Source organism: Eretmochelys imbricata, chromosome 2 (genome assembly GCF_965152235.1).
Source record: "Eretmochelys imbricata isolate rEreImb1 chromosome 2, rEreImb1.hap1, whole genome shotgun sequence".
Classification (NCBI taxonomy): Eukaryota; Metazoa; Chordata; order Testudines; family Cheloniidae; genus Eretmochelys; species Eretmochelys imbricata.
The window spans coordinates 120,446,389-120,471,184 of NC_135573.1; the positions used below are offsets into that span (position 1 = coordinate 120,446,389).

At 37.2% G+C, this 24,796-nt stretch overlaps 1 protein-coding gene across 2 annotated transcripts in view; it reads right to left on the reverse strand.

The window, feature by feature from the left end:
* Positions 1-24,796, reverse strand: part of GMDS (GDP-mannose 4,6-dehydratase) — a 551,250-nt gene that overhangs the window by 421,127 nt on the left and 105,327 nt on the right. Inside the window, exon 4 of one of the 2 annotated variants that reach the window (XM_077809142.1) lies at positions 20,111-20,220. The exons of the other annotated variant lie outside the window; for it this stretch is intronic. Within the exon in view, the coding sequence (XP_077665268.1) occupies positions 20,111-20,220 (110 nt within the window). The remainder of the gene's footprint in view (positions 1-20,110; positions 20,221-24,796) is intronic. 2 annotated transcript variants of the gene reach the window in all.

Genomic DNA, 24,796 nt, shown 5'->3' on the forward strand with positions numbered 1-24,796 from the left:
GACGAAGCAAAGAAGGGCTTATAGTAGAGGAAACTGCTATCTGGGGCTCCACTCCTGGGGGACTTAACCTCTGCACAATCGACACCTGCCCCTGCTGAGCAACTCCTATGTAGCACAAATCCTATCTAAATAAATAGGTCCATCTGCTCACCTATAAAGCTGACAAAGGTAGCACCTATCTAGGGCTCACGTCTACACTACAAGCAAAATCAGCACTGCTGAGATCGATGCAGAGGTGTCAAATTAGCGGGTCTGGTGAAAACACATTAAGTTGATGGGACAGCGCTCTCCCATCAATGTCTGTTCTCCACTTCCCCGAGACGCGGAAGCTAAGTCGACGGGACAGCGTCTCCTGTCAGCATAGTGCAGTGTAGACACCGCTTTAAGTCAACCTAAATTATGTTTATTTCAGTTACATAATGTACGTAACTGAACTAGTGTAACTTAGATCAACTTATAGTGTTAGTTTAGACGAGCCCTAAGTACTCACATGGCCTTCACTATCATAATACCTGAGCATACCACAAGCACAATGGGATCCTGGTCTATGAGTAAGGTTCCTACATCTGATGGTAATGTCTCTCTCTCTCACACACACACTCACACACACACACACCCCCAGGGGAAGAAAGAGCTAGATTAGTTTGCAGGTTTTTGTTTACAAGACAGCATTTATGTAAAGAAATGAGCTTTGCATTTAGTTCTGAAAGTGGCGAGATCAATAGTTTATTCCTCTTCCTGGAGTGAGTATCCAAGTCTACATCCAGTTCTGTTTCTCACACTTAAACCTCTCCATCACTGTTCAATAGTTCAAATGGAAAACAGTTGTTGTGGGGGCATTTTGGGGGGTGGGGTGGTCATGGAAGGAGATGCTGATTTCATAAGTACCTAGAGCAGTGGTGGGCAAACTACGGCCAAGGGGCCGCAGCTGGCCTGCAGGACGCCCCTGCCCGGCCTCTGATCTCCTGGCCCGGGAGGGTAGCCCCCAGCCCCGCCCCTGCTGTTCCCCCTCCCCCACAGCCTCTGGGCAGCGAGCTCTTGCCGGGCAGCACGGCTGTAGCACCACCAGCCACCAGCGCTCCAGGCAGTGTGGTAAGGGGGCAGAGAGCAGCGGGGGGGTTGGATAGAGAGCAGGGGAGTTCGGGGTGGTGGGCGGGGGCGGGGATGTGGATGGGGTCAGGACAGTCAGAGGGCGGGGAACAGGGCGGTTGAATAGGGGCAGGGTCCCGGGGGACAGTCAAGAATGAGAGGAGGGGTTGGATGGGGCGATGGGGGGCAGTCAGGGACGGTGGGTCCGGGGGGGTTGGATAGGGCAGGAGTCCCGGGGGGCCGTCGGGGCGAGAAGCAGGGGGGGTTAAATAGGGGGTGGGGGGTGGGCCACGCCTGGCTGTTTGGGGAGGCACAGCCTCCCATAACAGGTCCTCCATACAATTTCGGAAACCCGATGTGGCCTCAGGCCAAAAAGTTTGCCCACCTCTGACCTAGAGCAAATCCCACAGAGGCTTTTGATTATCAGGGCAAACCTTGAACTGGACTCTGTCATTAAATGGGGAGCCAGTACAGAAAAAGAAGGTACCAGGGTGAAGTCTTCATGCTGACCTGTGGCATTTTCTACCAGCTGTAGCTTTGACAGGGTTGTGTGGCTTCCTAGATCCAGTGAATTGCAATAATCAAGCCTGGAGGTTACAAATCCATAGATCCCTGTGGCCAAGTCTGTGTCTGACAGAATGAGGCACATTTTTCTGGCCAGTCACAGATGGGAGTGGGTATTTTTTTGATAGCTACCTGGGCATCCAATAGCATTGTAAAGTCCAAAAGAAATCCAAGGTGCAGACTAAATCTAAACCCCCTTGATGAAATGTATAAAGTAACTTAATATCACCTCTTTGTCCTCAACATACATACATTCCTGCTTTGATGAGATGAGCCTACCACCAATACTCAAGTATGCAATAGGCCAATGCTAAAAACTAGGGTTGTCAAGTGATTACAAAAATTAATCGTGATGAATTGTGCTGTTAAACAATAATAGAACAACATTTAAATATTTTTGGATGTTTTCTACATTTTCAAATATATTGATTTCAATTACAACACAGAATACAAAGTGTATAGTGCTCACTTTATATTTATATTTTAATACAAATACTTGCACTGTAAAAAACAAGAAATAATATTTTTCAATTCACCTAATACAAGTACTGGAGTGCAATCTCTTTATTATGAAAGTTGAACTGACAAATGTAGAATTATGTACAAAAAATAATTACATTCAAAAATAAAACAGTGTATAACTTGAGAGCCTACAAGTCCACTCAGTTCTACTTCTTATTCAGTCAATTGCTAAGACAAACAAGTTTGGTTACAATTTGCAGGAGACATTGTAAACAAGAAGCGGGCAACATTGTCACCTGAAAGTGAGAACAGGTGTTCCCATGACACTGCTGCAGCTGGCATCGCAAGACATTTACATGCCAGATATGCTAAAGATTCATATCTTCCTTCATGCTTCAACTACCATTCCAGAGGACATGTATCCATGCTGATGATAGGTTCTGCTTGATAACTATCCAAAGCAGAGAGGACCGATGCATGTTCATTGTGTTGTAATTGAAATCAATATCAATATATTTGAAAATGTAGAAAACATCCAAAAATATTTAAATAAATGTTATTCTATTATTGTTTAACAGCACAATTCATCGCTATTAATTTTTGTAATCACTTGACAGCCCTAGTTTTTAGCATTGGCCTATTGCATACTTCAGTATCAGTGGTAGGCTCACCTCATGAAAGCAGGAATGTGTGTATGTTGAGGACAAACAGGAGATATTAAGTTATTTTATACATTTCATCCTACTGGTATCATGGTATCCCAACATGCAGATAAAGAGGGTGTGGTTGGGTGTGTTTTAAGTTTGTGAGTCCTAGAAGTTTGATTGATTGCTTCTGGATACATTTACAAACATTTCTTCCTTTAAAATAAATCAATGAGCAGGCTATAGCAGATCACTGAAATTTTGGTATCTATAGATGTTGCAGTTTTACTTTTTATTATTGTTCTAACTAGTTGTATCCACTAGCCCCCTGGGATAAGGTTTGGCCTATTTTTCGAGAGCAGCTTGAAGATTAGGAGGTGGGAACAGATGGTTCTAGTCAAATTCCTTTAAATCAGTTCCAAAGTGTAACATTTTCACATATTCCCCATGCTTACCACCCATCTAACAAAACAAAACAAAGCAAAAAAAAAGTTTAAATCAAAAGGTGACAGGAGGGGGGAAGAAAAAAAAAAAGATGAAAAACTATTCAGTCTGGCTTTTGTACTTTTCTTCAGGAGTTTCAGTGTTTCATTACTATTAAATCTACTACAGTATTGTACTGTTATTACATTTACCAGTGCGACATGACCAATACTTGAAGCCTTTAGCATTATTAATAAGCAGGAAAAGCTTGATGGGATTCTAAGTAATTCATCCATGCCATACTAAACAATTGAATGTATTCTAAGATCATTCTACATGCATATGGTGTAATAACTAAGAGGAAAAAGAAGAATTTAGTAAATAGTTGAGCACTTTTTACTACTATAAGTAGTATAAAATTTCATATGCCTTCTGTATAATAGCCTTCCTTACACTTCTAGAAAAAACAGAAAGCAACCCAACTGTAAAAGTTACAGACAACATATTACTATGAAACTAGCATTGAAATAAGGATCTAAGTTTCACTGTATGGTAACTTCTCTCCTTATTGTAAGAAAAAACTCTTAAAAAACACAAGATTAAAATGTCAGTTATGTTTAGAGATTATGGAAAATATTGTTATTAGAACCCTATAGGAAAACTTCTATATTACAATAAATGACCTATCATAAAATTATAGTCAGTGGCATAAAAAAAGGTATATTGTTATCCCTTCTTGAATCACATAGGACATAGCAATTTGAGACTGTCTGTGCAGCATGATAAGTTACATATGGACTTTATTCTGCATGACTTTAGCAAATGTAAAACAAAAGCTTTATACAGTGTCTTCAGAGCTTTTTATTTTAAATATTAAATTTACAGACAGTTGCATTTACTAATACTGTTTCCATTACTAACCTATTCAGTGTGGCCGTATCAGGATAGTCTGTTACCGGAATAAAATCTGATCTAAATGAACCATTGCAAATGAATGTATTTATTTATAGTATACTATAGTCATCTTATCAGTATTTCATTTCAGAATGCATCCAGCTGGATTTACATGGACAATCATTAAATGCTCTTACAAAAATGAATTTCTTAACTACAGTTTTACAGCATAGTAATGAAACATGAAATCTTAATAATGAATTATGCAGTTAACAGTCAAATAGAGAACTGAAAGTGTATCCACTCTGATTTCTATTTGAGAACCTTTAAACGGATTTGTACAACAATGTCATTATTAGGTTGAAAAAGTTAAAGTATAAAGATCAAGGATCAACAGCAGCAATACTCTATTGTTCAGAATGAAAAAGTTTATAGTTCAATAAGAAGCCTTTTGAAAAGGTTAGCCTTAGTCATTAGTTAGTATTCCAGAATGAGAGACTTACATTACTGTTTGTGTTGCAACAAATATAAGTTGCATCATTAAAACATTTATATTAAGTATACATTCCCACTTACAATTTGTTTCAGCTATATTTTGTATCTTAACAGCATATTACTGCAGTTATGACTAGAGGTCATAATCATGACTTCTGTGCCTGACCATAGTGCCAGGCCCTCCACAGAAATATATGAAGACATGATCCAGTCCCAGAAGAGTTTACAATCTATTCCTACTCTATTGTAAATATAATATATTAAGTTTAAATTAATTATTAATAATAATCCGAGTTTGATAACATCTACATAAAGATCTGCTGTCAACAAATCATTCTTTTGGGATAGTCTCTTTTTACGTTTTTAGGACATTTAATAAAAGCCACTTCAAAACTTAGGAAACACTTTATAAGCGTAATTAAATATTCCTGTATTATACTTAAAATATGAAATAATTAGCTCCTCTTATAAAAGATAACCAAAACACTCATAAAAATGCATACCTTTTCTATTTTATGTGGGCTGTGAAAGGATTAACCTGTGAGATCTTTGTTGTTTTTTTAAATATCAAAAAACAAGCCATAAACCAAAAATTAAGGCTACATTTCAATTAAGGAGCAACTGTTTGTATTAAAAAGTAAGCTTATTTTCTGTATATTTTTACCACTACCTTTAAGACTTCAGAGCTGTTTTCACTTGCTGGTGTTGGAAAGTCATGTTTCATTGTGTTAACGCAATTTGTGAATGTGTTAACATCTTACAGTAAATATCCACATGTAACATGTCACTAAGAAAGATACCTCTCCTATAAAAAAAAATGTTAGCATTTGCTTACAGAAGCAGAATCAACTTTAATCTACACTTGTTGACAGAAAGCATAATGTGTAGCAGATAATCTTGTTTTATCCCCGTTGCATATTCTAGGACTAAGAATTTAAAGTTTTATATGAAAACCATGACCTACGAGAATTAGTGAAAAGGCTGCCCTTTTGAACAATGGGTAGGTTTTCATATTAGATGCCATTACATTTACTTTCAAGCATTAAATTGCAATAATGTTGCCAATCTTAGATTACTAAGACTATACTGACAGTATCATAAATTTGTATTGATCAGTTCAATATCACCATCATGAAGTTCTGAGTCCAGCATTACAGGGTTCTAAATATCAGATTTCCCATGATTTACTTTACACTGAAGCACTGACGAGAAAGTGCAAGACATTTGCTTTGATTTATTTAGTATAAATAAGAATACCCTCTATGAATATTTATAAAGGAATTTTACCTTAATATTCTGACCACTAATGTAAGGCAATGAATTACAAGCAATAAAATACTTACACAATTTAAATAGAGAGTTTAAAAGTATGTGTTCCTTTGGAATGCTAAAACTCCTTTAGCTGACCTATCTCATGGTCTTTTAAATCTTAATTAGGATCCAATATTTAGAATTCAGCTTTTAAAGCATATATTCCATTAACATAAGGTATTTTTAAAACCTTTAATAATAAAAAAATTACTCAACTAAATACAGAGGAAGCAGTCAATGGAACTTGTAATATTACTGACTATAGATTGTGAAACACAGAACTGTGCATCTGATTGTGTTACCAGCATAAAAGTGCATGTTATCCAGAAACAAAGAAATGTACATGACATCTCATCTTAAATTTAATTTAACATAGTATTATAAACACTAAAGACCTGGTCCAAAGTAATTTTTAGTGACTTCAATGGGCTTTGGATCTGACCCTTATACAAGAAAGTCAGTCATTATCTCTCATTAGAATTACTACAACCAGACTTAGGAAAACCAAGTATTTTTCAAAAAGAAAGGAGGATATTTACAGTATATCTAAATAGAATACTTTTTATCTGCTATTTCCAGACGATATAGTTCCTAACTAAATTAAGTTATAGCTTTTGAAATCCACAGACAATTTTATATTGTTCTAACTCAGACAAAATGTATGTGATGACCACTACCATAAATCACATTTAAAATATGGAAAGTAAGATTTAAAGCAGATAGAAGAATAAATCATAATTTTCCTGATTTGTGCCACTAAAACTTTTTAAAAATGGATTAGAATTTAAGGTAGTTGAACAGTGACACAAATTACAGATATTCTTTTACTAGCATCACTCTCAGGTAGGTTGAAAATACGTAATATTTTCAGGAACGCTTATTAGGGCTCTCCAATTAAAGTTTACTACCCAGTTAAGCGAATAATTATCTATGTTAATTATGAGGCATAGGCAATGTAATTACTTACAGGGGATTCAATTTGCCACAGTGAACTTTTTGAGGGAAAAATCAAGGGAAAACAAAATATTGCACCAAAATATAAAATTGGGAAAGCCCCTCAAACTCATTTGTCCCATACAAAAAACAGCTTTGTTTAATATTAAGTATTAAATCTTGGAAGCAATAGTTTGAATTTTTAGCATCCTTTAATTTATTTTTATAACATGTTTTCTGGTTTATTTGTTTTGATATTTTGCCAGTTAAATTGCATCACCAAGAGACAACATCATGCAAGAATGCCTGTCTAAAATGAAAATGCCACTACTTAATGTCACACAGTTGTAAGAAAAATGCAGCTCAGCAAACACATGTGCAGTGAAAATATTCACTCCAATACAACCATTAAATACTTAATTAAAATATATGGAAACACAGGAGAATGCTGTCAGTCATTCTTACTGATAAAAATAGGGGCCAGGAAGAAAATATAATAGTGGTCCAATCCTGAAGTCTTTACTCTGGCTAAACTCTCTTTGAAATCAATGGATATGGTTAGAGATATTTTATACAACTCCTCTTCTATGTCACAAGGATGTGAAATATAAGAAGGACAAAATGCAGGGAGATTAGGGGAGCATGCAGTTTCTCAGACAACAGCTGATTCAGCTGCATTACATGTAACATGTTCAAATCAAAGAGTATACCACAGTACACACACTGACAGATATTTTTCCCTTTCCAAGCCTAATTCGTCAATGGGAGCTGATGGCACTCAGTTGCTCATGGGATCTAATCCCTTACCATTTCATAAAGTATTTGACAATACTTTATTTATTCCTTATTTCTTCCTGCGTGCTGAATTTCATAGTGGTACAGTATACCATCACTGAAAACAATTATAAATTGTTTCTTTTTAGATCTTAGGGAGTTTTATAGTCAAATGATCTACTGATTCTTCATTTGGACAGTTTTATTGATAAACATTACTCAAAAGTTAAACTGTTTATGGACTGAAATAATTTGTAACGTTAATTTACATTTCAAACTTGTAAATATGGTTAAAAACAATGTTCTATAAGTATCAATTCAAGATCACTGCTATAGAATAAAAAAGACAGACTGAAGTTCAAAGATAGTGAAGGAATGAATAATTATATTTGTCTCATTTCTAAATGGTTTTTAACAATATGGGTAAGTTGCACAGCCTATGTCTACCCTTAATGTTTAAAAAATGTGATGAAACTATAAAAATCACCATTGCAATGTACCATTATAAGTTTGCAATTTCTGATATAAAAATGCCATATTTTAATTTTCACTTTCTAAAATATTATTGGAAAAGAAAAAAATATGAAACTATTGCCTGTTCACTATTACAACAATGTCATTACCCCTCATAAAATATTTGTGCTCTGACTACTGAACCTATGGCATTTCATAATCACAGGTTCCATAGTCTTGAATGTGTCCCATAGTGTGATAGTCTGGACTACAAAAATGGATTTTTTTCAGTAACCTTATTGTTATCTCGTAGTATTACAAATCTGCAAAACCCTTTTTAGTTTGTAAAATTTTATTTCAACTATTCCACATGCATTAAAATCTACAGACTCGTTTAAAAAAGTTATACTGTAATTCTTCCATTGATCATGAAAATAAAAGGGGTGAATATATATGATTCAAAGAGGTACATAAGCCATACATATCTGACCATACTAAGAACACAGAAAATGAACCCAGTATTAATCAGCACACGGGGGAGGGGGGTGCAGTATTGTAAGGAGAAAAAAATATGCTGGTACTTAAAAAAAAAAGACAGATATAGAAGTATTTCAGATTTTAGAAAATTAAATCATGCTTTTCAAGATAAATTCCTTGTTCAGAAAAATAGCACTAACCTCAATGGGATTTTGCCCAAGCAGGGCCCTGCAGCATTTTACTCTGACGATACAAAAGGTTGTCAGGTGAAATACATTTAGAAAATGCTTTCTGAAGGGATCTTAAAATGTTCTTATTTTTTGTTCTATTAAGTGAAGTGTGTGTTCAGTGCATGCTTTTGCTTACTTAGGTTCCCTTTTAGAGTGATTAGAACAGCATTGTTATGCTCTTTAGCATAAAAGTCATTAGAACAAACATGGTATGTTTCTAAACACTATTGTTAATTTGGAATGTCCTTAGAAGTGTATTTGAAAGCAAAACAGAAGATTTCTTTGTAAAACATGGCATGCTTAATGAAACTGATACTAAATACAGAAAGTTAAAAGAAATGAATAGAATACTATCATTTTATTGCATAGCTAAAGTACTGTATGTATGTAGTCCATATACCGTCCATGTTTTAGCAATGTTGACATAACATGAATTACATACAGTACATATGATACCGTAGCAGTTTTATTAAAACTGTCAAAACACCTCATTTTATAAAAGCATTTTAAAAGAATCATACAGGCCCACTCATACTGTGTCACTAACAGCAGTTTAATCAAAGCTGAAACATCAGCAGCCAGGGTTATTAATTTTTGCACTGTTACATTACACAGTTGGAAACTACACTCCCTTCTAGTCTCACTTAGTTGTAATAGTGAGAGTGAGTTGCAACACACTTCAGAGTGAAAATGCCTTTATTAGCTATGAGAAATTAAATTAAATTGGGGAGGGGAGGAAGGGTTAACTTGTCGAATAGGGGTAGGGATTCTTAGGATATCAGATTTAGGAAGGAAAAAACATGTGAGAAATAACTTTCTGTCACAACAAAGACTTGCCAGATATTGCCTTTACTCAGTTGTTATATACACTTCTGAAAACAAATTTTGTAACAATGAACTCTGTTTATGGAAACTAAACTATGTAGGGTACAGCAGGAAAATAAATGGTGTGGCATATGTTTACCCTGAACAGTAGTAGTAATACAGTGTTATCGGAAATAAAGTCCTTTCTAGGTTTGGTAGCACTAAGATTGACCTGGGTTGATTTTTTCCAAACCTTGAAGTACAATGAAGCCACAATAATCTTGAAACTAAACACTCATATCTCGGACTGTTTCTTTACTTTTACAATTATATCATAAGACAACAATTTTGGGCTGAAATTGACTGATAGGCTCCAAAATTTCTTCACTGTAGGTGAAAAATCCTGGCCCCATTGAAGTTCATTGCAAAACTACCGTTGGTCTCAACGTAGCCAGGATTTCATCCTCTGTTTTGAAGGTAATCCTACTAAAAGCTCCAGATACAGACAAAATATTGAGTACATCAAATATAATATTTGATTACTACACCCCTTGTACAACCCATTATTAATTTTGCAACTAGTGAATGCTAATTAAAACATTGCACCACTTTAATTAATTAACCACTTATCCTGAAGACGCATTTAATACTTGAACCCTTTTAATGGCAAATCTAATTTTGGGATTGGGGCATAACAGACTGCAGATCTGTTTCTAAAAAATGCTGACATTTGAGCAAACGTTCCCAAAGAATGCTTGCCTGATTTGAGGACTGACATTTCCTCTCTTTAACTTGCTTAACTAAAAAATAGGCATGCAGGCCAAGTTCTAGAGTACCCCAAGGCAGCAGTTCATTACTTTCAGTTGCAACTTGTGAATACTTTCTATTTCTGTCATTTTAATTTGACATGCATATTATTTTAGCTGATTTCAGTCATGTTGCATGAGAGGACGACATACCTTAAAAGATTAAGTTTTCCCACCTGGGACTATTCCAGAATTCAGAACTTTATAGCATCTCATACCCTTCTTCATCCTCTATGCTCCTGCATTATCAGTGGTAGCTTTCTTTCTTATTTTGTGTTTAACTACAAGTTATACTGGGCTGCAGTTGATAAAAGTCAGCTTGCAATGTCACCATTCTTTCACTACAACTACAGGACTGGACTGCTCCATTGTCTATAACACTCTGCTGCCATCTATTTGACAGAAGAAATATGCCAGAAACACCGTAACTATTTTCCTTCTCTTTCCATCAAATTTATCTTCCACTGAACCAGCTGTCCGAAGGAAAAGTACTACGGGGCATTTGCTTACTTCCCAAGAAATACAGAAACGTTTACAGAACTTGCATTTTTCCTCCCTCTAAATTTAAATGAATTTAAAAACAGAATTTGGGCTACTTAAAATAAAACAAATGTACATAATAAAAATCTTTATTTTTAAAGGCACTCCCAATTTAACTACCTTTTCCAATTGAGAACTTAGAGAACATATACATAACTCATTTTCAATTTTTAATATGTATATGGTAATGCTGTCAAAATGTGGGTTATTTTAATTATGCTAGAATATCCATCAGCAATTACATAGATTTAATAAGGGCTCAGATTTTGGATTTCAGTCACACTCATGAAAACCTGCTTCAGTGCCACTGCAGTCAATGTAATTCTACTGCATCAGTTGTTACTCTACATTTACAACAACATAACTGAGTTCAGAATCCATCCCAGAATGTTAAAATACCAATAACGCACAAAGCAGGAGATTAAGAACATAGTTGATCAGTCATCGAGATCATAAAGATAAGGACCACTTCATCCATCAAAGTATGTAGTCCTCTTTATATACTGTATTGCACAAGAGGGGAATTAAAGAAAAAAAATCCTTTACTTGCATTTATAAAATATCTTGCAAAAAATAAAACTGTTGAATTTACAAATAACCAACCGACAATGTAGTCTATAATTTTTTCGGTTAGCTGATCACAATATTTACACTCTTTGCTATTTAACAATCCAATCACATGGAAAAGTTTTGCTTCAGGGCTTTGTCTTGTCTTTTTCACACCCTTGATAAGTATTCAATACATTATCAGGCTTCATTTTTCCCTGGATTGCTTTCCTGATACTTTAAAATAAAATTTATTGGTGGTAATCTTCTTAGTGCTTATCACAAGTGACACATGAAAAACAACAACATCAGAGACTGAAAAAGCAAAAACCTAACAAATTATAAATATGTGCAATACAAAGGAAATCAGTATGACCCCAAAAGCATATAATCTCTAGCATTTTTTTCCATTCCAGGAAAAATTGCTACAGTGAGGTGTTGGGAGAGGATTTGATTTGGGTGTTTTAGGTGGGAGAAGGCACAAAGAGGTAATTTTACAGATTTTTGCAGCACTAAAACATGTCCATTTGTTTTCATAAAAATACTGCCTCAATTTGGCTCCCAGTGTGCTTGGCCTGAAAAGTACTTGTTTCAGATCACAAAGTGAAGAATTTGGTAACACTGTACTTGCTAAAGAACCAAATCAATATATTCTTCTTAGTACATACTACTGCAATCATATAGTCCCATCATATAATCCCATTATTCATTTGCATGCATTTATAATATTAGCAGACACGGTATGTATACTTATCTAACAATTACATTAATCTGTTGAAGCCATGTGACAATTACATTTAGTTACTAAAAATATTTTTGGTTTTAGATTTAGTTTAGGCTAGCCAATGCACACAACTATTATGACTGGACTGATGATGTAAAATGCAAACAAACATATCTTTGTGTGGTCTACTAATAAGAGAAATTCCAACCACCACCACCTATTATCAAAATGACAGTTCCTCCCAGATTTTATAAAAGAAAACAATCTGTTTGAACAGGTATAATACGATTTTCATAGCGTTCCTTAACCCTACCCCCATGTAAAATAATATGTGCGTATAACGGAATTTTTAAATTGCTTTACATTTGAATTACATTGCTCAGAAATGCAATGAGAGAGTTTTAAAGCTAGACATAGGCAAAATGACACACAAACTTTAAAAAGGGAACACAAAGAACCCTACGCTTCCCTCAGCCACACTGAGGCTCTGACCTTCAAGACCCCAACACTCTGGCCCCAATCTAGCAAAGTACTTAAGCAAGTGCTTAATTTTAAGCACCTGAGTATCCCACCAATTTCAAGTTAAGCACATGCTTAAGTGCTTTGCTGGATCAGCACTTCAAGGATTAAGCCACTCGCTGGTGCAGGTGAGGTTGATAAGGTAATGCAAGCATCTTCTTCCTCTGGTGAAGCGGCAGTGCAGGATCCTTCCTCAGAGCACACAAGTGTTAAGAGATGGTCCTGAATAATGAAATGACTCACACACCACTTCCTCAAGAGGTTATGGTCTGGAAACTAGAAGCACAAACTGCTGCGAGAAGCCAATGCTAGGCTAGCTAACAGATGGTAGCTGAGCATAGTGGTTTGGCAAAGAGATGCAGCAAAGTATGCACCATACCATGGTGCCCTAGCCAATTCTATGGAATCCTATCCTGGTGAGCAGGATCCCTACAGCAAAGCAGTCTGCATTCAGGTTCCTACTGATGCAAAAACCAGGAGTGGGCTCTACTTCTTAGCTGATCAAATGAACTCCCACACACTTTTAATTAAAGATAATTTGATACCAGCTTGTGATACAGTAAAATATTCTATAAAACCTAACTGTGAAGTTCTTAAATTCTATAAAGTTGAGATTTATTGGATTATTTTTGTTTATACAGTGTGTACTGCATCCTTACCCTTAGCACAGCCATTATTCTTGTCCATTAACTGAACTAGATTTTGGTACAATGAGTGTTTCACTGTTCAATGGTCAAACTGCTGCCCACTTAGGCCTTTGCAATGCTTATAGCTAAATATATAGAAACTTAATATAATACAACAACAAAGCACAAAAAACGTGCAAACTGAATGATCAGAAACATTTTACTTCTGCATACCGGATAAAACTATGTGATTTATATGTTATAAATAGTGTATAGTTCTGATTATTTTTGATACTGCAGAAGGACTGGGAACACTTTAGAATTTCCTAACAAAGGTTTTAGCCTGCAGTTCTTACTCAAACAAAACTGAACTCAAGTCAATGAGAGTTACCTAAGTAAGGATTCCAGAATCAGGGCCAAAACTGAATGGATACAAATTATATAAATGTCACTGATAAGTCTCTCAATTCCAGTCTTCCAAACCTACAATCATTTTGCCCACATTTAATTTTAAATACATGAGTAACTGCATTAAGGTTGTTGATTAATGTTTGTTTGGAAAAAATCCAGACACTACCAAGATAAAATACGGCCTTTTAAATTTACACCGTAAGAGTAATACATATCCCCAATATAGAGATGGTATTTTTAAAACTGGTTTGTTTTAAGAAAACAGATAGGTATTAGAACCAGTCGTATCGTATAAATTCTATTACTTCAATGGGATTTCTCACATGCTTAAAACTAAGCCCCTGAGTAAGTGTTTGCAGGATCAGGGCCTTAACCAGAAGATCAGTTAAAAAGGACTACGTTAATCCACCTGATTACTGAACTATACAAATACCAACCCTTCTACTATCATCATCAGTAGAACTTACAAAACCTTATTCTAGTACCTATATGTTTTAGGAAAATAAACCAGTTTGCAAATACTTCCTATGTATTGTAGATATAGAGCTCTCTGATACTGTAAATTTAAAGGGAAGTTTTTAGCTTGGTAGCATGTTATTTTTTTTTTCCAAACAAACATGGACCAATGTTATTTTATTGCCAGATATTCTGAATTTACATCTTGAATTATCAAGTTTCACTGTTAGTGAATTTTAAAAATTACTCAGGTGGTGCTAATTCCAATATTGACATAGATAGTAAACATCAGCGCAAGCCTACGAACCAAGTATACATTTCCACTCATAGAAACCAATATTGGTGTTTAGGCACCCAAGCATTAAAAGTTAATCCAATTTACATGAAAAGAAAATCAACGCATACACGTACTTCTGCATTACTCTGCAGAATTGCAGAGTATTTAAAACAATGCTGTGGTAAATTCCGAGTGAAAAATTCTGCCAACTACAAAAAAGTACCGTATATTAACAATCAGCATTTTAGAACTACATAAGCAGAAATAAACCCACTGAAATTTTATGCTAAAGTAAAAAACTTAAAGCAATGGGCCTGATTCTGTTCTTATTTACACAAGCTTTACACCAATGTAACTTAAATTGATTTCAGCAGTTACTCTAGAATCTGGCCCATAATGTTGAAATTCCGCAATGTACTGTGAATTCTTTTTCTACTGCATAAAATATCCCAGCTAACCAACATTTTGGGGGTACTTTTATATCCTGATTAGAAGCAAACACTGGCCCTGTGTCAAAATATTCAAATCTAGCAATGTATTAGTAAATCAGACAAAAATCGAGATGCTGCAGCTGCTGCAGATGGAATAAAATCTGCTAACAGAGGACAACTGGTTGTTTGAAGTATTCCTCTTGTTTAGTCACATATTGACTCTTCCCAGCTTACAACATTTGGGAGGCAATGAGGTTCAATGGACAGAAGGCAGGCCAAAGAGTCGGAAAACTGGGATTCTACACATACAGGAAGTTGTTTAACCTTTTCTAGCATCTCAGTTTCCCCATTGCAAAATGGGGACAAGGCTCCTAAATTACTTTGAGCTCTCTAAATGAAAAGTGCTTTATGAGTGATGCATATTATTATTTGATTGATATTTTGGTATCATAGCAGTAGTGTGTCAATGTCCAAGCACAGTGCCAAATGCAGACCACGTAGCAATAAAATGTAGCCCTGATCCACCCTTTCTCAGCAACTGCAGTTTAAAAAAAAACCTGATCACCTTCAGGGTTTCATCATTGTTGAACAAAAACAATCAACTATTTGTATTTATCTTGCAAGGTAGAAACAAGTATCAGCAAACACAGTGGTTAAGGGCATGTATTTTGGATTTTTTAAAAAGTTAGTTTATATGCAAATAAGGTCTAATGCTAGGGCCACTGGCACATGGTCAATGCATCTGTGTTGCAAACATTAGGCACCCTGGTTGCAATACATCAGCCCATTTTTTTCACGTCATATTTTATGACAACAGTTTTGGCAAGAGACACTAATAATCACTGCCAACAGCCCATAATAGGTCATCTCCTACTGATTACAGCAAGTGCACTAAAAGGGCCACATTCAGACTTAGAGTAACTAGGCAAAACTAACTCCATTATAAACAAAGCAGTTGCATCCCTTTGTACCACATCTGAATTTAACTCTAAGCTGTTTAATATAAGACAGAATTCTCTATATCAGTGTTATGTTGCCCTTTGCTTTCAACATTTCTATCATCAGCTGAGTATATACCTGCTTGATTAATTTAAGATGGCAACAGTAAAATACCTACAGTTAATACTGTACTGTGGTTTCCTAGTGCAATTAATACTGTTCATAATTATGTTTGCCTAAAATAGATATAAGATGTTGTGCACTGTTCTATACACACACACACACAAATATGCAATACCCCCCTCAATTGGCCAAATGGTGTGAGGAAATGGCATTAAACAAATTCAGTCAAACTAGGTTTCGGATATTTGAAGGAATTTTGAATATAGTTAATAAATTTTAAAGTACATGCGTCTATGGCCATGTCTACACTAGAGACCTTATAGTGGTACAGCTGTAAGAGCTCTCATGTAGCTGCTTTATGCTGAAGTGAGGACTTTCCCATCAACATAATTAAGCCACCTCCAATGATCAGAGGTAGCTATGTCAACAGGAGAAACTCTCCCGCCGACATAGTACTGTGCACACTACCACTTATACCGGCAAAACTTATGCCAGCGAAACCCCTGAGCTACATAAGTTTTGCTGACGTAAGTGGTAGTGTAGACATGACATATGTCAGGGACTCTAGCAGGGAGTTTTGGATAACTGGTTTCAGTTAATCAAGCATGTACATAAAACAACCTATTCTGTGCTTGGCTTTTGGAGTCAATACACAGTAACCAATTACCTCCATCAATTCTACCCAAATGAAAAAAAAACACATTTGCATGGTTAGTAGTGACGATTCATGATACAGCAGTGTCTAAAGAACAGAATTTAAGATTAAACTACCAGCGTAACAGCTCTGAAGTGAATGTGCTACTGTTACTGAACACCCTCTGTAGAAGTTATAAACCCCATTCCTCATGAAAACAGGCAGGGTTACACACTGGATAATTTGTTCCTACTCTGATGATATCATGTTAAGTTTACAGTTTCCAAAAACTAGCAAATTCAGTCTTCATCTCTCACTTTCTCCAGCATAAGATCAAATCAGCCTCTCAATGACCTACTCATGAGTCATAATCCTCACTGTTTACGATTTAGAAAAATGGTCTTCTCTGTCAGTATTTCCCAGACTGCTGTGGGTTCATTCCAAGAACCAATTTCATCTTCATTGGTTTCCTACAGGAAACCAGACCAACTTCCTATTATTTTATTTTCCTTACTTTCAGCATGGCTCACATAAAATTAACTGGAAGTGAGAGTGATAGAAAACTTTATTCTACATAAACACAAGCCAACATAAACACCACCAAAAAACACTGCAGACGTCATTGATTCCAAGTGACCAGAATGTAAAGTAAGCTAAGATTAGAACTTTTTCTCTGAAAGCACCACACACAAAAAAGTAGTTAATTTACATAGGCTATGATTAAAGCAAGCTTTGCTTAAATCATGTGCTGATGAGGATGTTCACCAGTTTGCAAAATCTTATTATGAAGGAACAGGTACTTTCCCAACTCCGCAAAAAGAAAAGGAGTACTTGTGGCACCTTAGAGGCTAACAAATTTATTTGAGCATAAGCTTTCGTGAGCTACAGCTCACTTCATTGGATGCATTCAGTGGAAAATACGGTGGGAAGATTTATATATAGAACATGAAACAATGGGTGTTACCATACACACTAATGAGAGTGATCACGTAAGGTGAGCTATTACCAGCAAGGGGGGTGTGTGGATGGGGGACCTTTTGTAGTGATAATCAAGGTCTGCCATTTCCAGCAGTTGACAAGAATGTCTGAGGAACAATGGAGGGGGGGGGGCGGGGGGAGACAAACATGGGGAAATAGTTTTACTTTGTGTAATGACCCATCCACCCCAGTCTTTTTTCAAGCTTAAGTTAATTGTATCCAGTTTGCAAATTAATTCCAATTCAGCAGTCTCTCGTTGGAGTCTGTTTTTGAAGTTTTTTTGTTGAAGAATTGCCACTTTTAGGTCTGTAATCGAGTGACCAAAGAGACTGAAGTGTTCTCCGACTGGTTTTGAATGTTATAATTCTTGACATCTGATTTGTCAAGACTTTCCCAACTCCATTAGTGTCAGCAGCAGTCTTAGAACATTTGGCATTGCTGAACCGTTCTAAATCATCTTGATAATACCAAAGTATTATTTTTAAAACTTAAAAAGTTTCCATTTAATTTTTATATCTATGATCAGACCAGTCATTAGTTGCTGTCTTTAGGCATGATTTGCTTTTGCTGGCTTAGACATGAGTTTGAAAGCAATTATGTACCCACTCCTGGCCTTAGAAGAGGAAGGAGGCAGAAGGTGCATGTGGCTGATTTACCATTGTTTTCTAATCACGATTTGCTACCAAGTAGTTAAGAGTAGTCTATGGATCCTAATTTGTAAGAGAGAACTAAAGTAGCAAATGCAAATGATGATTCCCCATGGTAAATGAAACTACATGAGTTTAAAGAGAATTCTGTGATTACAATAAGGTGCCGTTTTTATTTCTATCTTTTTTTATGTAAAGTTACATGCACATTAGGCAGCTGCCCATCCCATTAACAGAAAATTCACCTTGTTACTCACATCACTTTCCTGAACTCACAGCAAATTGGTATTTCAAGGTAAAATTACTGATTTGTCTCTAGCTGCAAGTTCAACCCTTTGACAGTTTTAAAATTTTCCATTTCCCCTTCAGAAGGAGTATATGGCACTCTCTCTTAATTTACATGTCACATTCTTTCAAAGGACACTGTCTACCTCAAAACTGGCACAGGCAGAACCTTTCACTGGTAGTGATACATTCTTAAGCAGATGCTTGGGGAAGCGGAGATGTTACTTTTCATGAACAAATACACAAGTTGCAAATGAAGGAAGATCAATAAGACTGGGTACAAAACTAATTTGAAGCATTCGCTGTTAAGTAGGATGCCAGAAGCTCAAATTATTTCTACGTCAAGAATAAACCGATTTTAACAAAAGAGGCTGTGAAAATGGTGGCTATTGTATTGTAGTTCTGTTACAGCCAGTGTTCTGTCAATTAACACCGGAAGATCAGTAGTGTATCCAGAATAAAAGAAAGGAAAAGAAAAGGAAGTGCATCAAAATCAAGGAGAGAAAAGGTTAAATTCTTCTTTGGAGAAAAATCACCAGGGACAGCAATGACCTTGAAATGCTCATTTCTGGGTAATCTTTTCCATATTAGTAAAGGATTAAACAAGGTTAGTCTCTTTCACTCAGAAAAAGACTTTCTGTAGGTACTATACAGGACACTGTAAATGTTTCATTATGGCACCCACTAGACATTTAACAGACTAGTAGCAACAACAGATGCAACTCACACACTAAAACAGTGATTCTCAAACTTTGTTTTGTGTCCCCTTTCACACAGCAAGCTTCAGAGTGTGACACCCCTTATAAATTAAAAATGGGGGAGAGGTAATTTAATTTAATGGGGACTCAGGGCTGTCAGCCCCACAGAGCTAACAGTTTGTGACCCCCACATAACCACCTTGGGACCCTTGAGAGGTCACAACCCCCAGTTTGAGAATCCCTGCACTAAAAAGTTGCAAATACCTCGTAAATAAAAATATATAAAAATAAAACAACGACAGGCTACTCCAAAGCATTCCAAGACAGACACCAGCAGGATCACAGGGGAGACTGCTGGTGGACAGAAAAGGAGGAACAAGTCAAAGACTGCTAGTTAGAGGCTTTTGGTGAGGAATAGTACAGAACTAAATGTTTCACCCCAAAGGCTTCTGACCAGAACTGAGAACAGCACTCAGCTATTTGGAATTTTTTAGTCAGGTTCATACACATCGTCAAATATATCAGCTAAAAATAAAATATTACTTTAAAACAATGTTTTGGTTCAGACACAAACCAACAGTGTGCTAGTCTTCTATTAGGGTTTCTTTTCAGGACATTTTGAAACCAATGTTATTTCAAATGGTGGACACACTAAGCCTCAAAAATTGGGGATAGTGTTGGCAATGCCAATTTAACCTCGTACTGCCACTTAAGGTTTAATTTTTCATTCAGTACGGAAACTGGTACAGTATTCAGCACCAAGTTAGTAGTATTTGCTATGATTTAAAGCAGTGCTCACATGTTATAACTAGTAATTGTTGAAATGCTGTAGGGGCTCTGGACTAAAATTATGAATAGAGATATAGTGCACACAATCACTAACCATTCAAAATTCTCAATGATAAAAAGTTACTTACTTTGACATGGCTCTGAGCTCCCAAGTTGTAGATTTCAGTGGGTTTCACTTCATTAATTATCTTCACCAGGCAAGTACTGTCTGTGAGATCACCATAGTGCAGCTTCATGTCTTCAGATTTCAAAAAATACAGTTAGACTAATGAAAGTTATATACTCAATTCTCAAAACAATATGGTGTCCTTAGTCAAGGTCCTATTTAAAATTATATACACTATTCAGGTAAGAAATTAAAAGAAAATTATCTAGATAATACATCATTTTTAAAAATATGATCTTCCTTACCAGAGTTGTAACCACCACCTTAGATTAAATTGGCAACATTTATATTACTTGCTTAATCTGTTGCACTTCATTCAACAAGGATATTTAAACCTCATCTGAGAAGCTTCACTTATTCTCACCCATTAGCACAAAACTGTTTAGTCTGGGTTTCCAACACTTACAGGGAACATTTAACAATACCTTTTACCGATTATTTTTGTTTTTAAATCAACATTGTCAAATTCAGATTTTAGCCACCACCATTAAAATGGCAGTGACTAAGATTTTCTAATGCAACTAGTAAATTTGGATCCTTGTTTTGAATGACCAGCTCCTGACATCTTTGAGGGGCCTGTTCTTCGTGGAGAGCATACTTAGAGCTTTGTGAAAAATCAGGCCTCTATTACCGACAGCCAATTTAAATCAGTAATAACTTTTGAAAATCTTGGCTAGAATTTGTCTTCTGTTAACAAACCTAAGTAACTAAATGTTTTCCCCATATTTATAGCAGGAAATAAGTGCAGTATCTCACATACCACTGTCTGATAACTATTGGTGACTATCTTTTTTAATGCTGACTGCTATAGATTTTCAACAAAGTCTAAATTTGAAGGCTAAACTACTTGACCCTATCCCTTGAAAAGATTTACATTTTTATGCCTTCTTTCCAAAGTATCTTATCACTACTTTTGCCGTTACCAAATGTTTGTATAGAGATCTGCACCTTCAAAATATTTGTACAAAAAGTTAACTAAATTCATTCATTTCCTCACACTTCCCACAACGAAGATGGGGAAACTGGGGCTGAGAAATTAAGTGATTTCACCAAGACCATAAAGCCAAAGTCAAGCTATGATTAGAATTCAAGGGTTTATGTTCCAACTACTCAGCTCAGGCCACTAGAGCACACCATTTTCTTGGCTATTTATGACAATTATTTTTTCACCTATCCCCAGACATTTCATATACAACCCAGCATTATGTTGTACATCTGCAATTTTATAATCACAACGCCTTCTTGGAATACAATTAGAGATGAGTACCATTGACCTCTACTGAGGTCTATCCTTCACTCAGCATGGGTACTCGTGACAATGTCTTGTGCCAGGATAAGAAAAGAACAAAACATACTAACTTTGTCACCCATTACTAATTTGTATCAAGGATGTAGGTCATAAATAATATTCTGCTAAGTTCTGTTCATGGCCAGCTACAAGAAAGCCAGTCAAAGCCATCCATAAGTGACAGCTCTTTATTTGATACTTTTTCAAGGCTTTACTTCTACTGTTCTTCTTTGAAAACATAATACATAAAATATTCTAATGTTCAGTGGTAGCTATGGCCAATTTCCTCTCTACAGTATATTTCACAGTGACAACTAGCATTAAATATACAATTGAGTCACACAGAGAAAAGTGTTTTGGTTTGTTTTTACCAAACAAAACTATGTCGTACAAGATTTTGTGATCAAGTCAGTTTGCTTTCTTGTGTATTAAGCAGCTAAAGATGATTCTCAAACATCTGCAAAGAAGGAATGCTCACATCACTAAACTTTTCATAGGCTGAAAGTGTAGGTGATAATACAGTCAGACTCAGCACTGCTGACCTGAAAGCTTTAGGTTCTAAAAATGAAGTAACACTAAGGAAAGAGTAATTAAAAACAAAAAAACCCCACCACACCACAACAGGCAATGCACCATGTTTCATGACATTACTGACAAAAGTCTCATTTGTGGTCAGATATACTGGTCATGCAGCTGTATTTAGTCTTTCCTGATTTGGTTAGTTTCTAACAGATACGTGAAAAAGGAGGTATCAGCATGAGCCAACTCCTGTCAAAACGAAGAAACCATATAACTTAACTTTGTCCTTGTCCTCAAACTACAACCTGTAGAGAACTTCTCAAAATACAGTTTATTCATCATGGTAAATAGGTTTTAACATTTCTAGTACCAAAAATAGTGTACATGAATAAGCTATTTTGTTAAAAATCAATCATGGACGGAGACTTTGTTTTTAATCTGCTAAAGCAAGACCCTGGACATTGAATTAACATAGATTATTTGCTGATGTTTTTGGTCTCCAGAGTTTGTTAAAGGGAACTGGAAACTGAATGGCTCCATTCCTTTGCTTCTGAGAGACCCCACAAGAGAACAGTGGGAGATTATTCATCTTGCCTGAAGGATCTCTCATGTTAGGTCCTACAGGGAACTAATTTGGTCATTCCTCCTCTTCAGTGTGAATACGAGACTGCTAGGGGAGATAGTGAGATGGTATGGCATGCAGGGTCTTCAGTACGTGGACAACATTCAAGCTGCGTGTCTGTCTCATTAGAATCAACCAGTCAGATAAGAGACTCAGCATCTAGCCAAGGGTTCTCTAAATGAGAACTAGTTGGCTGAGACTCAGGCAGACAAGAAGGAGGTAATGCTTTTGGATTCAGAGCAGCAACCAGAAGAAATTACTCCTGGGGAAATTCTGCACCACTGTGTACACACAGAATTCATGCCCCTGCAGATTTTACACTTCCCGGGAGAAAAAATGACTGGCGGGGAAGCAAAGGGAGTGGCCACATGCCCCTCCTCAGCAGCGCAGCCGCATTGTTTCAAGCACCCGGAGCAGCCGGTGGAGAGGTAGATCACTTTGATGGGGTGGGGCGAGGCTGGGGACACCCTGGCTGGTGGCTCCAATCTGCACCGGGCTCAGCTGCTAGTCCTGGCTGGGCTGAGCTGGGCTGGGCGAGGAGCACACTTCCTCTTCCCCTACACAGGGCGGTCAGAACCGGGTGAGATCCGCCCTCAGAAACCTCCCGTGGTCCTGCACCCCACTCTTTTCCTGTCCCCTTCACTCCTCAGCTGCAGTAGGAGGGATTGCTGTACGGGCAGCTGCAGCTGAGGAGTGACCAAAGCCCCATTCATCCAGACACCACCACCCCCAGGCCCTCCCTGCTGAGCCTCACCCCCCATACTCAAACTCCCCACCGAGCCACCCCATACCCAAACCCCCACCCTGCTTAGCCCCACCCCGCTACACCTGGACCATCCCAATGAGTCCCCTGCACCCCCATCCCACTGAGCCCAAACCAGCAACACCCAGACGCCCCCATCCCAAGAGCCACATCCTCCCCCCTACACCCACTGAGCCCCAAGCACCATCTCCTGGACCCTCCAGCAGAGACCCCTTGCCCCGCAGCCAGAACCCTCCCCAACGAGCCCTTGCATTCCCCCCACCGACACGCAGACTGCTCCATACAAACCTCTTACCCCGGTAACCCCCCACACACACACTTCGATCCTGCCAGGCTAAGCCTGTCTACCCAAAACTGGTGTGTCTGGCGTGTTTCTGGGTCAGACTCAGCCCTTGCACTGTGTCAGGGTTGGGTGCAGCCTCACCGCAGAGTCTGTGTCCCGGACAGGATGGGCTGCAGGGCCTGCAGGGTGATCTCCCACCTCTGTGTAGCCAGTGGCCTGTGCTCCCCATTGCCAGGCTGGAGCCTCCATATTTATTTATTGGCAAATAGAATTTGCAGAATTTTAAAATATTGTGCACAATTTTTTTTGGTCACAGAATTCCCTCAGGAGTAAGAAATGCAGAGATTATATGAGTTTCTTCCATGAAAGTTGGGAGACCACTGTTTATTAATCAGGTTTGCAAGTGAGGTGGGTGTGAGGAGGGAGCATAATGTTTGATCAGTAGCTGCCCCTGAGGTTCCAGATAGAGATGGTTAAGGTTGCACTTTTCTCTCTCTTTTTTTGCAGTTGGCAAAAAGGTTTTTTCCATACGCAGACCTTACTACACTTATCCATGGCTTGGGTCACCTGCATCACTGTAATACATTCTACATAAGCTATGCCTGAAGACTACTCAGAAATTTCAGCTATTAGAGAGAAAGCAGTGGTCTGCATACTGAGTGGAATTCCATGCAGGAAATGTAAATCTCACAGTAGTTTGGATCCAGACTCCCATCTTGACCGCCTCATTCCTCTTTACAATAGAGCAGCAATGTATACAGCTATGGTGAATGGACTGTTCGGGATAAAAATAGGAACTTTTTATCTGTGGAAAGGAGAAGTTTTATATATAATAGTTTAAAAGGAGAGACTTTATTTGGGACAGGGTTTATTTGTTCTGTACGCAGTTTTACAAAATATGCAAAGTGCATAGAACTTTCAACACAGTAATTTAAAATTTCTGTGTGTCTGACTTAGAAGTCTCCTTTAGAAAGCAATATGGAATCTATTTTTGGCATAGAGTCACAATCCAGCTTGCTTTATAAAATGTCACTACTTGCTTCTTGAGACACACACCCCTTGCAGTGTGCTTTTATTCAAACTGAAATCAGTTTTTCCTCTGAAGAATGCACAGGGAATACACAGCTTTTAGAAGCTGATGAGACTAGAGCTACTTGATTGCTTCTTTATTTC